Source organism: Blennius ocellaris (assembly GCF_963422515.1).
Source record: "Blennius ocellaris genome assembly, chromosome: 22".
In the NCBI taxonomy this organism is placed as follows: Eukaryota; Metazoa; Chordata; class Actinopteri; order Blenniiformes; family Blenniidae; genus Blennius; species Blennius ocellaris.
Window position 1 is genome coordinate 20,059,770 of NC_137671.1, and position 15,000 is coordinate 20,074,769.

At 45.0% G+C, this 15,000-nt stretch overlaps 1 protein-coding gene across 8 annotated transcripts in view; it reads right to left on the reverse strand.

Moving 5' to 3' along the window:
• The window catches only part of LOC308146453 (NACHT, LRR and PYD domains-containing protein 12-like), a 24,264-nt gene extending 9,624 nt beyond the window's left edge, over positions 1-14,640 (reverse strand). For 3 of the 8 annotated variants that reach the window (XM_080518271.1, XM_080518268.1, XM_080518267.1), the window contains exons 1-7: positions 13,335-13,615; positions 12,817-13,024; positions 10,588-12,445; positions 10,334-10,507; positions 9,374-9,541; positions 8,929-9,111; positions 6,532-6,714 (exon numbers count right to left, since the gene is read on the reverse strand). In XM_080518271.1, the coding sequence (XP_080374397.1) occupies positions 6,532-6,714; positions 8,929-9,111; positions 9,374-9,541; positions 10,334-10,507; positions 10,588-12,445; positions 12,817-13,024; positions 13,335-13,544 (2,984 nt within the window). In that variant the 5' untranslated portion in view covers positions 13,545-13,615. Of the gene's footprint in view, positions 1-6,531; positions 6,715-8,928; positions 9,112-9,373; positions 9,542-10,333; positions 10,508-10,587; positions 12,446-12,816; positions 13,025-13,334; positions 13,616-14,469 lie in introns of those variants that run through there. The other 5 variants (XM_080518270.1, XM_080518269.1, XM_080518272.1 and 2 more) reach the window with 5 other exon arrangements.
• Positions 14,641-15,000: the final 360 nt, after the last annotated feature.

The window sequence follows — 15,000 nt, forward strand, 5'->3', positions numbered from 1 at the left end:
AAACAGATTTTGAAGTAAGTATCACTTCTCTGCTGCCACTTCTCAGGGACCCGGCTCACTCTGTAGCTACAGTGAAACATGTAATGCAGAAAGTGAGCTATGCTGTTGCACACTTAAACCCAGGCCAAGTACCTGTTATTACGGCAGACCAGCCAATCTATGCCTTGGCAAAACAGGTGCAGTGGCAGTGGCCAGATGAATATGGAGAGGACAAATATGTTGTCATGTTTGGGGGTCTTCATATTGAAATGGCTGCCCTTAGGTCTCTTGGTTCCTTGCTCAAGGACAGTGGCTGGACTGGTGCCCTAGTTGAAGCAGGCATTGCTTCTTCTGGCACAGCAGATTCCTTCATCTATGTCTCAAGTGTCACTAGGACACGACAAATGCACCAGGTCACTGCATGCAGCCTTTTCAAGATGCTGAAGACTGCCTACAACAGTTACTACACAGAGCAAGAAGAACTCAATGAACACTCATTGGGCTTTGAGGAATGGTGTCAGAACAAAAGCCAAAAAAGTCCACAATTTCAGTTCTGGTATTTGGTGCTGTCAATGGAGCTAACTGTGTTCATGCTGATAAGATCGTTCCGTGAGGCCAACTTCAGCCTCTACTGCCAGGCATTAAAGGAGCTGATGCCATACTTCTTTGCCAATAACAACACCAATTATGCCCGATGGGTGCCTGTTCACCTGAGGGACATGCTGACTCTGGAAAGTAGGCACCCAGAAGTGGCTCATGAGTTCATGACTGGCAACTTTGTGGTGCATAAGACCAAGCATGAATTCTCAGCACTTGCTCTTGATCAAGCACATGAGCAGGCCAATGCTTTAATCAAGGGTGATGGTGGAGCCATTGGGCTCACTGAAAATCCATCAGCCCTGAGGAGATGGATGGTCTCTGGTCCTGAGGTGAGTCAACTAATGTCCCTCTATGAAACTGAGGTACAGATGAAAGAGGCCAATGATCACTCACTTCACCATGAACAGACTCTACATGCTCAGCAGACATTGTTTGACAGGGTCCAGAAACTCTCCCAGGTCCTACAAGACTTGGGAAACCCTTTCCAAGAAGACAGCACAGAGCTGTTCACGATAGACTCCAAAGACGTTGCTCATCCTACCTGTGCTGAGCTTGTTCACACTCACATGGATAAAGGCCAGAAAAAGTACCAAGACTTTGTGAAAGGCTTGGCAGAAAATCCAACCTCATTCTACGCACCCATCAAGAAGAACAGGCTTGACTTCTTCTCTCAAGATAAGCCTACTACAGAGTCATTGAAACAGAAGCAGCTGAAAGAAGAATGCCAGCTGTTCTCCAAACTATTCATTTCGTGTCAGAGCAGGGAATGTGACCTGCAGGAATTCTTTCAGCATGAAAATCAGTCATTCCCTCCATCTTTGAGTGAGGGTGGAAAACTTTACAGCTGTCAGAAGTCCCAACTCACATCCATACTTGAGAAACAAGCTCCACTTCCAGACCAAGAGCCAGAGGCTGATGACATCATCATTGATGGTTCAGCCATGGTCCATGCACTGCCACCCAAAAGGTCTAAGACTTTTGGAAATTATGCAACTCTTGACTTTTTGCCAAGCATTAGTGCCCATGCTGGTGCATACAAGACAACACATGTTGTCTTTGATGTGTATAATGCATCAAGTCTAAAGCAAGAAACCAGGTCCAAAAGAGGACTAGGTGGAAGACGCAAGGTGACAGAAAATAACTCCATTCCTTCGAACTGGCCCAACTTCCTCCGACACAACAGCAACAAGTCAGAGCTGTTTGACTTCCTGGCAGACAAGATTGCAGAGATGTCTGTGCCAAACTTGGTTATTGTGACCAAAGGAACCAATGCGCTCAGCAATCACAAAGTGAGTCTGCTTGAACTTAACAACTGTTCTCACGAGGAGGCAGACAGTTGCATCTTTGTCCATGCCAGATATGCTGCATCACAGGGGAGCAAATCTATCATGGTGAAAGCCAATGACACAGATGTCCTTGTAATTGGCCTAAGTATGTTCCCAATTCTGCAAGCCATAGGTCTGGAGAAGCTGTGGCTCGCATTTGGCCAAGGTCAGAGCCTTCGGTGGATAGGTATTCACAACCTGTACAACAGTGTTGGTGCAGAGATGGCTAAAGGCATGCTATTCTTCCATGCATTTACAGGTTGTGATGTTGTCTCAGCCTTCAGAAACAAAGGAAAGAAAACAGCCTGGCAAACATGGAACATATTTCCTGAAGCCACCTCAGTCTTTTCTAAACTGAGCAAGTACCCAGCAACCATCGAGGATGGTGGCATGAAGAGTCTGGAGAGGTTTGTGGTACTCATGTATGACAGGTCAAGCACTCTAGACAGTGTAGATGAGGCCAGACTTGACCTATTTGCCAGAAAGCAGAGACCTTATGAAGCCATCCCTCCAACCAGAGCAGCTCTGCTCCAACACACCAAACGCTCAGCATATCAGGCAGGCGTGTGGGCTCAGGCAATTCTGCGCCAGCCAGAACCAGAGAGTCCTGCAGACTGGGGTTGGGAAAAGGTTGGTGAGGAATGGAAAGTCTTCTGGACAGCAATCTCTCCCATTGCAAAGACTTGTGAACAACTCACTAAATGTGGCTGCAAGTCTGCCTGCCACGGCAGATGCAAATGCTACAGGCTTGGGTGGCATGTACAGCTTTATGCAGCTGCAAATGTGAGGTGTAAGTAGCCTCTGGAATGGCCGCTTGTTATTATTATTATTATTTTTTAATTTATTATTTATTTATTATTTATTTATTTTTTAGTTTTTAATGTCAGTGTCAACATCATGCTACAGGCTTGGGTGGCATGTACAGCTTTATGCAGCTGCAAATGTGAGGTGTAAGTAGCTTCTGGACCTTTTTCTTTATTTTTTCTTTATTTTATTATTAATTGTGCCTGCCTCTTTAAGAGGCGTCGCACAATTATTACAATCCTAGGAAAGCGCTGTTTTTTTAAATTAATTCTGCCTGCCTCTGTAAGAGGCGTCGCACAATTATTACAATCCTGGGAAAGCGCCATTTTTTTAAATTAATTGTGCCTGCCTCTTTAAGAGGCGTCGCACAATTATTACAATCCTGGGAAAGCGCCGTATTTTTTTATTATTAATTGTGCCTGCCTCTTTAAGAGGCGTCGCACAATTATTACAATCCTGGGAAAGCGCCGTTTTTTTCCATTATTAATTGTGCCTGCCTCTTTAAGAGGCGTTGCACAATTATTACAATCCTGGGAAAGCGCCGTTTTTTAAAAATATAAAACATTTTTTTCTTCTACCTCTGCTGCACAAAGTTTGCCGGCCTACTAGTCCCACACCGTTTGGAGGGCGTACACAGTGATATATCAAAACGTGCGCAATTATCGGGAATCCTGTGCATCCATTTACATTATGGATATCGCAAACGGTTTCCGAACAACACGTAAAAAACGGCGAAGAATTTCCCATCCGCTTTACATGGGAGCCGAGAAAAAACAGAAAAGAAAATCACACTTTTTCCACGCCACATCACGTCGCCAAATTTTCAGCTACAGACTCCAACTTACTCTTAAAACGTTGCCGCACTTGTCTTCTATTCACATCTGTCCTCGGATTTTTCAAAAGTTTCACCAATTTTAAACTGTGAGCCATCAAATGTCATCAACTTTTCCCTCCTTTTTCCAGTTTTGTATGGGTGTGTATGTGGAAAAGCTAGAGGGTGAGATGTCAGTTAGAGGGAGAGAAACTGCCGTTTTACAGAAAAAAAAAGTTTTTCTCTCGTCGCCACGGCCACATTTCTTTGTCTTTCTCAACATATTATACATCAAAATGTAGCTACAGGCCTTGTGCTTCTCACGAGGGGACACTTTTGTCTCAGAGAGACACGGTTCTCCCTCCAGGGGACTTAATTGACAGGGAGCGCAGGATTTTCTGTAGCCCGCTCCTATGTATTTTGGAGAGACGTTTTCTCCCCAAATCCCCAAAGTTCAGCCATTTGTTTCAAGTCCTCACGGGGAGACGGAACCTCGTGAGGACACGAAAACCACACCGTACGTCCTTCAACTTCTCCCGACGCCGACGGTGAAGGAATTTCCCCCCCAAGTGTCACGGTTCTTCAACTATAAGCAGTTGTTCGGGACCTAGCATTTGTGCTTTTTTGCTTATGTGGGTGACTCAGCAAACTCCATTTCACACAAGCTGCACCTAATCAGCTGGTATCACAGACTCAAGCAGACAATCTGCCTGGCAACACACACGGCTCCTCTGATTGGCTGGACCAGTAACATGATGGTTGACCACACAGTGCTCACACACATAGAGTATCTTAGGCACCATACTTTTGAATGCCTTTTAATGCTGATGCTAATGCCTTAGCATCAACACTTGTTAGCATGCCAATTAGCATGCTACAAAGTTTGTTCAATTGAGCTGAAATTTGGAGGGTGGCCTCATGGGGGCGCTGCGATCACGGCGCACTAGCTAATTAGCCGCCGCGCTAAGCTAATTGGCTCAGCATCTCAGAATGTCACGTAACTCCAGATTCCAGGTCAGCCACACCTGGGAGGTATCCTCTGCGCTTTTCAGGCAAATCGCAGGTGTTAGCATCGCATGCTAACAAGTTTGTTCAAATGAGCTGAAATTTGGAGGGTGGCCTCGTGGTGGCACTGCGATCGAGAATCACTAGCTAATGACATGGTTTCCACGTACTTAAATGCTTTTAGCTGTTAGCATCGCATGCTAACAACTTTCTTCAAATCAGCTGAAATTTGGAGGATGGCCTCATGGTGACGCTGCGATCAAGAATCACTAGCTAATGACATGGTTTCCAAGTACTTAAATCGCAGGTGTTAGCATCGCATGCTAAAAAGTTTGTTCAAATGAGCTGAAATTTGGAGGGTTGCCTCGTGGTGACGCTGCGATCGAGAATCAAAAGCTAATGACATGGTTTCCACGTACTTTTGACCCCGCCGCGGCCTCGCTCGGCAGCAGGGGGCGGCAGGTGGCAGGCACAATAAAATTTCCACGGGAATTTTCTAGTTTATTATTTATTATTTGTTTATTATTTAGTTAGTTTTTAATGTCATTGTCAACATCATGACCACATATCATAAAAAAATGAGCACTGAAAGTGTCTAAAATGGTCTGAAATCGGTGCAATTGGGGGCCATCTTCAAAAATGGCGGCCATCTTGAAATTTTGCGTGGACACCCAAACTTTTCAAAAGAGTGGGTTATAGTGAGCACTTGTGCCAATTTTCATGTTTGTATCACAAACTGAAGTATTTTTCCACTTATCAGCTCTACTACAAGAGTTATCAACTATTTCATGATGGATTGGTTGTGTGGTGTGATTTCTGCTCCCTCACCATGTTGCAGAGCCGTTGACTTCACCTTCAGAGCTTTGTCAACGTCTGCTGACTGAAATCAAGTTGAAAAGCTCCACCAGCAGAGAGAGGTGGAGGCAGAGTGGAGGCGGTACAGTAGAAGCTCTGAGGAGTGGAGCGGTAAGAGCCACACCCTGTACTGGGCCACACGTCACTGTGCAGCCACACTATTGAACTGTTAACACACCTTCATGAGGACAACCTGCTGGACCAGGACAACGGACAGCTTTTCCTGGAACATTTCAACTGAGAGACACTAAAGACCAAAACACTTGGTCTGGACCAGATGATTAGAATATTCAGACGTTGTGGTGTCAGGAGATGAGTTTAGAGATGTGAATGATGGCCGCCTCTCTGCAGCACGGTGCTGCTCTGTGAAGCTCCTCTCCTTTAGTTTCACTTTCCCTTTACAACCGACCAACAAGCTCCAAGCTGCTCCACCAAGCAAGGTGCTTATAGAGGATTTATACAAGCTTTGTTCTCACTCTTCTTTCTATTTTGCTCCACACTATTTCATTAAAATGGACTTTATGTTGAGATTGTAGTCATTTTCAGTTTCATCTTGTAAAAATACAATTCCATTCCAGACACTGTGACACAACAAAGAACAACTTTGAAGAGTAAATTTAAAGGTTATTATAGCAAAATTTTACCAGTCTGGTCACTCAGGATGAAACTGGACTGTATGTGGTCCCTGAAGTAAAGTAAATATTATTTAACAATTATCTTTTATATATTATAAACATAAATATATGATAATATATTGGATACATCTTTGTATTGGTTCAGTTCTGTGCTTTAAATTAACCAAAACATATTTGATGTTTGGTTCGTTCATTATCAACTGGTCCTACAACTTGAAATGTTTTTTGTTTTTTTTAACCGATTCATCAATTAATTAAAAAATAATGGACCGATTAATGGATTATTATAATGATTGTCAGTTGCAGCCCTGGTGGACAGTGAATTGTCAAGTGCAGCACCTTGTTCTTCTACCAAGCTTTGAAATGTGGAGCTCCACACGGCTCTGCCACAGTCACAGGACTAAAGTCTCAGTTTCTCATGGAGATCCTCAGTGTGGATCATCTCATATCAGCCTGATGTCTGACCTTTAGTGGAACACAACTTTCACTGCACACAAACTCTAACATGGAGTCTGACCTCAGAGTCTCCAGACTAAAGAGTGGACTCTCCAGAAAACCACACAGCTGCTCAACTCCTGAATCCTGCAGCTGGTTCCCACCCAGGTCCAGATGTTTCAGATGTTTCAGGAGGGAGGGGTGGGACTTCAGAGCTGAGGCCACAGAAGAACAGCTGATCTCTGACAACCTGCAGCCCCTCAACCTGAATAAAGAGAGAAAGAAGTGAGATTAGAGGACAAAGTGTGATGTTGAAGTCATTGAGAGTGAAGAAGGTTCAGACTGGAAGAGTTTAGAAAAGTAAAGTCTAAACAGCTGAAGAACCAGGAGGAGAAGAGTCTCATCAACATGCTGATCACTAACATGCTGCAGAGCTCAGTCCACCTCTGTCCTCCAACATCTGGACCAGGACACACACACACACACACACACACACACACACACACACACACACACACACACACACACACACACACACACACAGTGTTGTGATTGGTCAGACTGAAGCCAAAAGGGGGCGGGGTTAATGCTGTACACCTGCAGACCACAGAGAGGAGAGTCGGAGGAGTAAAGGTGAAAAAAGAGATCAGTTCTATTGGAGATGGATTTTATTGCCCCTGGAAGTCAGAGCAAGTGGCAGAAGAGCTGCTTTGGACTTTTGATGAGTTTCACTGGAAGATTGATGAATTAGTGGACAAAAGGACGTCTGAAGTCTCTGGCAGCTCGACTGTAAGTCCTGTGAATTTAAGTGACTGTTATTCCACAGTAGAAAAAAGGCTTCAGAGGTTTTTATAAAGGTAAAAGGTTGAAGGTATTGACTGGATAGTTTTTCATTATTTATCTGTTTGTTGGGTTGTTTAGTTTGATATACATTCATTCTAAAATAGTTGTTTAACTACACAGTTCATTTACAAAAAGCCTTTAATTTATAGTGTGTGATTTACTGTAATTAAATATTTGTTTGCTTTTTAAAGCTCCTTTAAATAACTGTGTGAATATTTCTCATGGTCTTCTAATAAGAAGGGTCATTTGAGTGTCGCCCCCTACTGGTAAACCTTGGTGGTAACTAGCTGCTCACCAACCCGACCCCCCCAGCCTTTAAGTCACAGCTCCTCTAATTCAATTCAGACCAATAATACTTTAGAGAGCTGGGCTGCTACATGAGCTGAAATGAGCAGCTGATCATATTCAGAAGAGACTGATCACACTGATCCTTGTTGTTCATTTCTTCTTCTGAAGAAGGTTGGAGCCCCGAGGAAGTGAAAGAAGAAGGAGCTTATTATTGTCACTGATGTGATCTTTGTTCTTCTGGAGAGCTGAATTGATGTGACAGCAAACAGAAGCAGTGTCCAGTGGGAGGACAAGTCAACAGCCAAGCTTACTGGACATCAAGACAACAAGTCCAGTTTGTGTAAAGGAGGACAAACCGCTGCAGCAATTTAAAGTGTATTTAAAAGATGTTAATAGGACTAAATTACAGTTCAGGGTGAAAACAATGAGTTAAATAAGTCCAATGTGATTAAAACTAGACACTCCTATAGATATATTTGATCTTCCTGTGTCTCACATAGAGTCTAAAAGGTTCAAACAGAGTTGGACTTTCCAGGCAGCAGCAATAGTGTGTTACTCTAAAAGGCCAGCAGGGGGCGCATAGTGACTGAAGGCAGTGGAGCCCCCAGGCGGAGTCCTGTACGTACAGCACCTACAATTTATTTGAAGGTGTGGACATTTATTTTGAAGGGGTGTTTGCTTTTGTCTCTTCCTGGTGAGCCGTCAGCAGAATGTGTTGCTGGGCTGTTTTCCTCTGTGTTTCTGTACACACCCCCGGGGCTCGCCAACCACCATCTTCTCTGTGCACATAACGGAAAATCCCCCCCCGGCGCTCACAACGCAGACGCTGGGGGGAGGGGGGGGTCTGTGTGTACTATGGTATTGAATCCTGGCGGCGCCACTGATTGGAGGAGCCTCAAAGCTGCACAGAGGCAGCTGCATATTAAATCCTGCAGCCGAGACAAACGCCAGCTCAACCTGTCTGCCTCTTTGTTTCCTGCTACAGGATTTAATGTCACCCTCCATGACACACACTGGGTCAGGGGGGCAACAATGGCAGAGTGAGTGAGAGTTTGGAGCTCCAGCTGGGAGATCAGTGACTCTTCATCCAGGAGAGATCAGCCTGCTTTGAAAGCTGAAGGTGAACATGGAGCCTGTCAGAGCTGGACAGTGAATTGTCCAGTGCAGCACCTTGTTCTTCTACTAAGCTTTGAAATGTTGAGCTCCACACGGCTCTGCCACAGTCACAGGACTAAAGTCTCAGTTTCTCATGGAGATCCTCAGTGTGGATCATCTCATATCAGCCTGATGTCTGACCTTTAGTGGAACACAACTTTCACTGCACACAAACTCAAACATGGAGTCTTACTCTAGAGTCTCCAGACTACAGAGTGGACTCTCCAGAAAACCACACAGCTGCTGAACTCCTGAATCCTGCAGCTGGTTCCCACTCAGGTCCAGATGTTTCAGATGTTTCAGGAGGGATCGGTTGGACTTCAGAGCTGAGACCACAGAAGAACAGCTGATCTCTGACAACCTGCAGTTAATCAACCTGAATAAAGAGAGAAAGAAGTGAGATTAGAGGACAAAGTGTGATGTTGAAGTCATTGAGAGTGAAGAAGGTTCAGACTGGAAGTGTTTAGAAATGTAAAGTCTAAACAGCTGAAGGACCAGGAGGAGAAGAGTCTCATCAACATGCTGATCACTAACATGCTGCAGAGCTCAGTCCACCTCTGTCCTCCAACATCTGGATCCTCCTCAACTCCTCTCAGTGGTTTGACTTAACAGATTCTCCCTCCAGACAGTGAACTGACCTCAGAGTCTCCAGGTTACAGTTTGGACTCTCCAGTCCAGCACACAGAAACTTCACTGATGATTCCTTCAGGAGGTTGTGACTCAGGTCCAGATGTTTGAGATGGGAGGAGTCAGACTTCAGAGCCGAGGAGATCACTTCACAGTTAGAGAGTTGACATGAAGAAAGACTGTAATGAGACACAGAGAGGACAGACCAAGTCACTCTAACGGTGCGTTCAGGTGACACAAAAGAATTGGAACCTAGAAATGTCAACAATAAATTATATCATTGCAACAATAACACAACTACAGAGGTGTTATTGTTTTTTTTCTTCTTTTTCAATCAATCAATGAAAGACTTTATTTGTCCCCGACGGGGATAATTAAAAGGTCAAATAGTGCAAATATATAAATAGATAAATAATTTAACAACAGACTACAACTTAGTACTAATAAATATCAGTAATAGTAAAAATGTGATAATGAAAGTGAGCCAGATATAAATAGAACAGAAAATGAAGGTCAAAGGTTAAATATGTATCAGCAGGAGGCCAGGCAGTGATCAGAACTGAGTTTTTAGAAAAACCTCTTGTCCTCTTTATTTTGAGATGGTGGGAGAAAGAAACTTATAAGATACTTGCAGTCTAACTGAGTTACTATTACAAACAATCACTTAAAGGTAGTCAGTAAAGTAACTAAATTACTTTTTATAGGAGTGGTGTGGCAGTCGTGTCGTGTCAGAGTCTGAGGCAGAACCCTGTGACATGGAGCGTCACAAACACAGTGAGTGGAGGAAGTAAAGCTGCTGCTCTACACCTGAACTTACCCTGGAAACTTGACTTTGTTGTTTTACTTCCTGATTAATAGAGGAGAAACTATCTAGAGGCTGCAGTGTTCTACTGACATGTTCTACTGATGTTCTAGAGATGTGAGCAGGAGAACAGAGAGTGGTGGATATTAATGATCAATGATGTCAGAACCTGAGAACTTCCAGTTTACAGTGAGAACTCTCCAGGCCAGCACACAGCTGCTTCACTCCTGAATCCTGCAGGTCGTTGTGACTCAGGTCCAGATGTGTCAGACTGGAGGACTGAGAGCTGAGGACTGAGGACAGAGCTCCACAGCTTCTCTCTGACAGACCACAGCAGCTCAACCTGAAGAAGAACCAACAATGAGAACCAGGTCAATGTTTGTCATGGACTCAGTTCTACATATTTGTTCCTGAACCACGTACACAGCTTTGTTGGAGGCTTTGATCACTGGCAGCAGCTTCAGAAGAGCCTCCTCTGAAGCACAGTATTTCCTCAGGTCAAACTCCTTCAGATCTTCTTCTGATGACAGTAAGATGAAGACCAGAGCTGACCACTGAGCAGGAGACAGTCCATCAGTGGAGAGACGTCCTGATCTCAGGGACTGTTGGATCTCCTCCACCAGAGAACCGTCGTTCAGTTCATTCAGACAGTGGAACAGATTGATGCTTCTCTCTGCAGACACACTCTCACTCAGCTTCTTCTTGATGTACTGGACTGTTTCCTGATTGGTCTGTGAGCTACTTCCTGTCTGTGTCAGCAGACCTCGGAGGAGACTCTGATTGGTCTGTGAGCTACTTCCTGTCTGTGTCAGCAGACCTCGGAGGAGACTCTGATTGGTCTGCAATGAAAGACCCAGGAGGAAGCGGAGGAATAAGTCCAGGTGTCCATTTGGACTCTTCAAGGCCTCGTCCACTGCTCTCTGATGGAGATGCTGGAGACTAACTTCCTTCTTCAACCCTTTTGACCACCGGGAGGTTTGTTGTTGTTCATCCAGGAGGTTGATTCCAGACATGATGAAGGTCTGATGGACATGAAGAGCAGCCAGAAACTCCTGAAGGCTCAGATGGATGAAGCAGAAGACCTTGTCCTGGTACAGGCCTTGCTCCTCTCTAAAGACCTGTGTGAACATTCCTGAGTACACTGAGGCTGCTCTGAGATCGATGCCACACTCTGTCAGGTCGGGTTCATAGAAGATCAGGTTTCCTTTCTGCAGCTCCTCAAAAGCCAGTTTTCCCAGAGACTTCATCATCTCCCTGCTCTCTGGACTCCAGTGTGGATCTGTGGCAGCTCCTCCATCATACTTGACCTTCTTGACTTTGGCCTGGACCACCAGGTGGTGGATGTACATCTGAGTCATGGTCTTGGGCAGCTCTCCTCCCTCTCTGCTCTTCAACACCTCCTCCAGAACTGTAGCAGTGATCCAGCAGAAGACTGGGATGTGGCACATGATGTGAAGGCTTCGTGAGGTCTTGATGTGGGAGATGATCCTGCTGGCCTGCTGCTCCTCTCTGAACCTCCTCCTGAAGTACTCCTCCTTCTGTGGCTCAGTGAACCCTCGGACCTCCGTCACCATGCCGACACAGTCAGGAGGGATGTGATTGGCTGCTGCAGGTCGTGTGGTGATCCAGAGGCGAGCAGAGGGAAGCAGGTTCCCCCTGATGAGGTTTGTCAGCAGCACATCCACTGAGGTGGACTCTGTCACATCAGTCAGGATCTCAGTGTGCTGGAAGTCCAGAGGGAGGCGACACTCATCCAGACCGTCAAAGATGAAGACCACCTGGAGGTCTTCAAAGCTGCAGAGTCCTGCTTCTTTGGTTTGAGTGAAGAAGTGATGAACAAGTCCCACCAAGCTGAACTTCCTGTCCTTCAGCACATTCAGCTCTCTGAAGGTGAATGGGAATGTGAAGTGGACGTCCTGGTGGCTCTGGTCTTCAGCCCAGTCCACAGTGAACTTGTGTGTCAGGACTGTTTTCCCAATGCCAGCCACTCCCTTTGTCAGCACTGTTCTGATTGGTGGAGATCTTCCAGGTGAGGCTTTAAAGAGGTCTCCTGGTCTGATGCTGGTTTCTGCTCTGTCTGCTCTCCTGGATGCTGCTTCAATCTGTCTGACCTCATGTTCCTCATTGACCTCTGCAGTCCCTCCCTCTGTGATGTGGAGCTCTGTGTAGATCTGCTTCAGGAGGGTGGAGTCTCCTGCTTTAGAGACCCCCTCAAACACCACCTGGAACCTCTTCTTCAGGGCACATTTCACCTTCTGTTGGCAGACTCCAGCAGCAGTTCCTGAAAAGAAGAAACCATGAATGACTTGAGTGTGTTTGACATTGAATGTGAAGATGACAGTGTGTTAGTGGAGATGTTTCTCCTCCATCAGCTCCATCAGCTCCTCAGTGGAGACCAAACAGCCTCTGGTCTGATGCACATGTTTGCATCACATGAACAGCAGAGTTCAGGAACTGTCTTTGTGTCTCCTCGTCTCTGCTTTTGGACTCTGCTGCTTGTTTTGGACTTCCTGCCTGTTTCACACTTTCTGTGTCTGACCTGGAAATGACCTCTGTTCTCTGGACGGACTCTGTTTCTGACTGCTTTCTGCTCCAGCTGAGAACATTTCAGGTATCATCTCCATCCTGTGAAATGAGATCAGATCCTCTTACTGCTCCACAGACGCTGAGCCAGCTCCTCCTGCTTCATCCTCCTCAGGAAGTCCAGTGTGATCCTCAGAAATGACTCTCTGCTGCTCCTCTGCTCTTCATCCTCATCCTCCCTCTCACTCCCTGAGCATGCTGGGTAATCTGGACTCAGGAGCTTCTGCATCTTCTTCAGCTCCTTCTTCATGAAAGCCACCATGTTGTCCTCCAGCAGCTGGAACAGAGAAACATGTGGAGTTGACTTTGAGCTGAAACTGAAGCCAGATTGAGATGTGAGTGTAAATCCAGTGCAGAGAGCAGGATGGACAACGTGTGAAGCCAAATCACACTTCATGTGGGATCCAACAGAAACAGCTTCAAGCATCAGTGAAGACTGGAAGCTGGATGAAGGTTGGACTGTTTCACTTTGGACCTGAATGGATCTAATAAGCTGAGTGTCTGTTTCATGTTTCAGCTGGAAGTCACAACAGCTTCTTCTGTCTCATGATGTGACAGTAAAGTGTTGAATGGACACTTGTTCTCACCATAAATATGGAGTCCAGATGTGTTTGCTGCTGAGGGGCGGAGCCACCACGGAGAACCTGGGAGCTCTGCTGGCTCACGCTGCAGAAACATGTTGACATGTTAGTTAAAGCTGCTGTGTGGTGTGATGATGAATCCTGACACAAACACTGATTCTCAGCCCTCATCAGCACTTCCTGCTGCACATTTAAAGTTCCTCTACCTGAAAACATCTTTAAACTCTACTTCTCATAAAACATCCCTTCTGCAGAGAGAATCAACCAAAAACACCAAAACAAGACCATCAACACTCATTTGCACTCTTTTCCAACCTGCAGTTTCCCAAATCGATCACACCAACGTTGATGTTGACAAACAAACCAGCATTTGTGTCCATGAAACTGAGTTTATGTTTCCTAACTGATGTCATCTTGGGAAATCTGCCTCATGGGTTTCTGGGATATCAAAGATGATGTCGCAGAAGCTCCAGCAAAATGATCAACATTGGACTGATTCAGCCCAAAATAAAAGGACAGACTTTCTCAGAGAAAGACGATTCAAGCCAGGAGAAAATTCTTAAATGTTGTGAAACTGATGGTTAATCAGCAAGCAGTCGACAAACTGGTAAGTTCCTTGAAGTGTCTATGCTGGAATTATGTGTTTGTGTGAGTGTCATGATGAATTATATCCAGAAATGTATTAACAATATATGTGAGACGAACATCAACAACTGAAACTGGATATTTTTCCATGTGGATTCTGTTCGAGGAACTTTAAAGTTGAAGTTCATTCAGTTGAAATCTTTGACATCCACCCATCCCCCTCTCCTTTGGTGTTCCTCAGGGCTCTGTACTTGGTCCCACCTTCTTTATTGTCCATCTCCTCCACTTGTCCTTATTTCTCATAAATACATCATGAAGTTTCTTTGCTATGCAGACGACACTCAGCTCTACGTCTCCACCAAACCAACTCCACCCTCCACCCTCCTCCATCAGTGACAATCTACAGGACATCAAATCCTGGACTGTAAGATCACACTTTGCTGCTGAGTTTGTACTTTGTACTCTTGTACTAAAATACTGGAAGTGAATGTTGGAGTGAGCACAACTTCTCTCACTCTGGTTTTGAGGAAATGAAAGGAAACAAAGAGTTTCTTACTTTGTGTCTGAAGGTCCAGGTTCACCACTGAAGTTTAGTGGATGATCTTTGGACCGGTCACTCTTCATAGACAACCTGCTGGATACTGAAGACCCTGCTGTGTGTCTGAGCTTCTGACCTCTACACACACACACACACACACACACACACACACACACACACACACACACACACACACACACACACACACACACACACACACACACACACACACACACACACACATACACACACACACACACACACACACACACACACACAGTCAAAATGTTCTGTTAGATCATCAACAGATCAACATGATTCTTTTCATTTCATTTCCTGTTTTCAACAAAAGAACTTTAATGTGTTTTTTCTGGAAAAGTTTTCAGGATTTAAACAGAAATATGTTTTGGAAAATAACTTCAATAACCTTGATGCAGTTTCCAATCATTTGTTTCAAAGTTCCTGGAAAAGTAGTCTCATGTGAACTGGACTGACTTTTCCCACAATAATGTGTCTGAACAGTTCCAGTCTGGTTTCCCTCAATGAAGC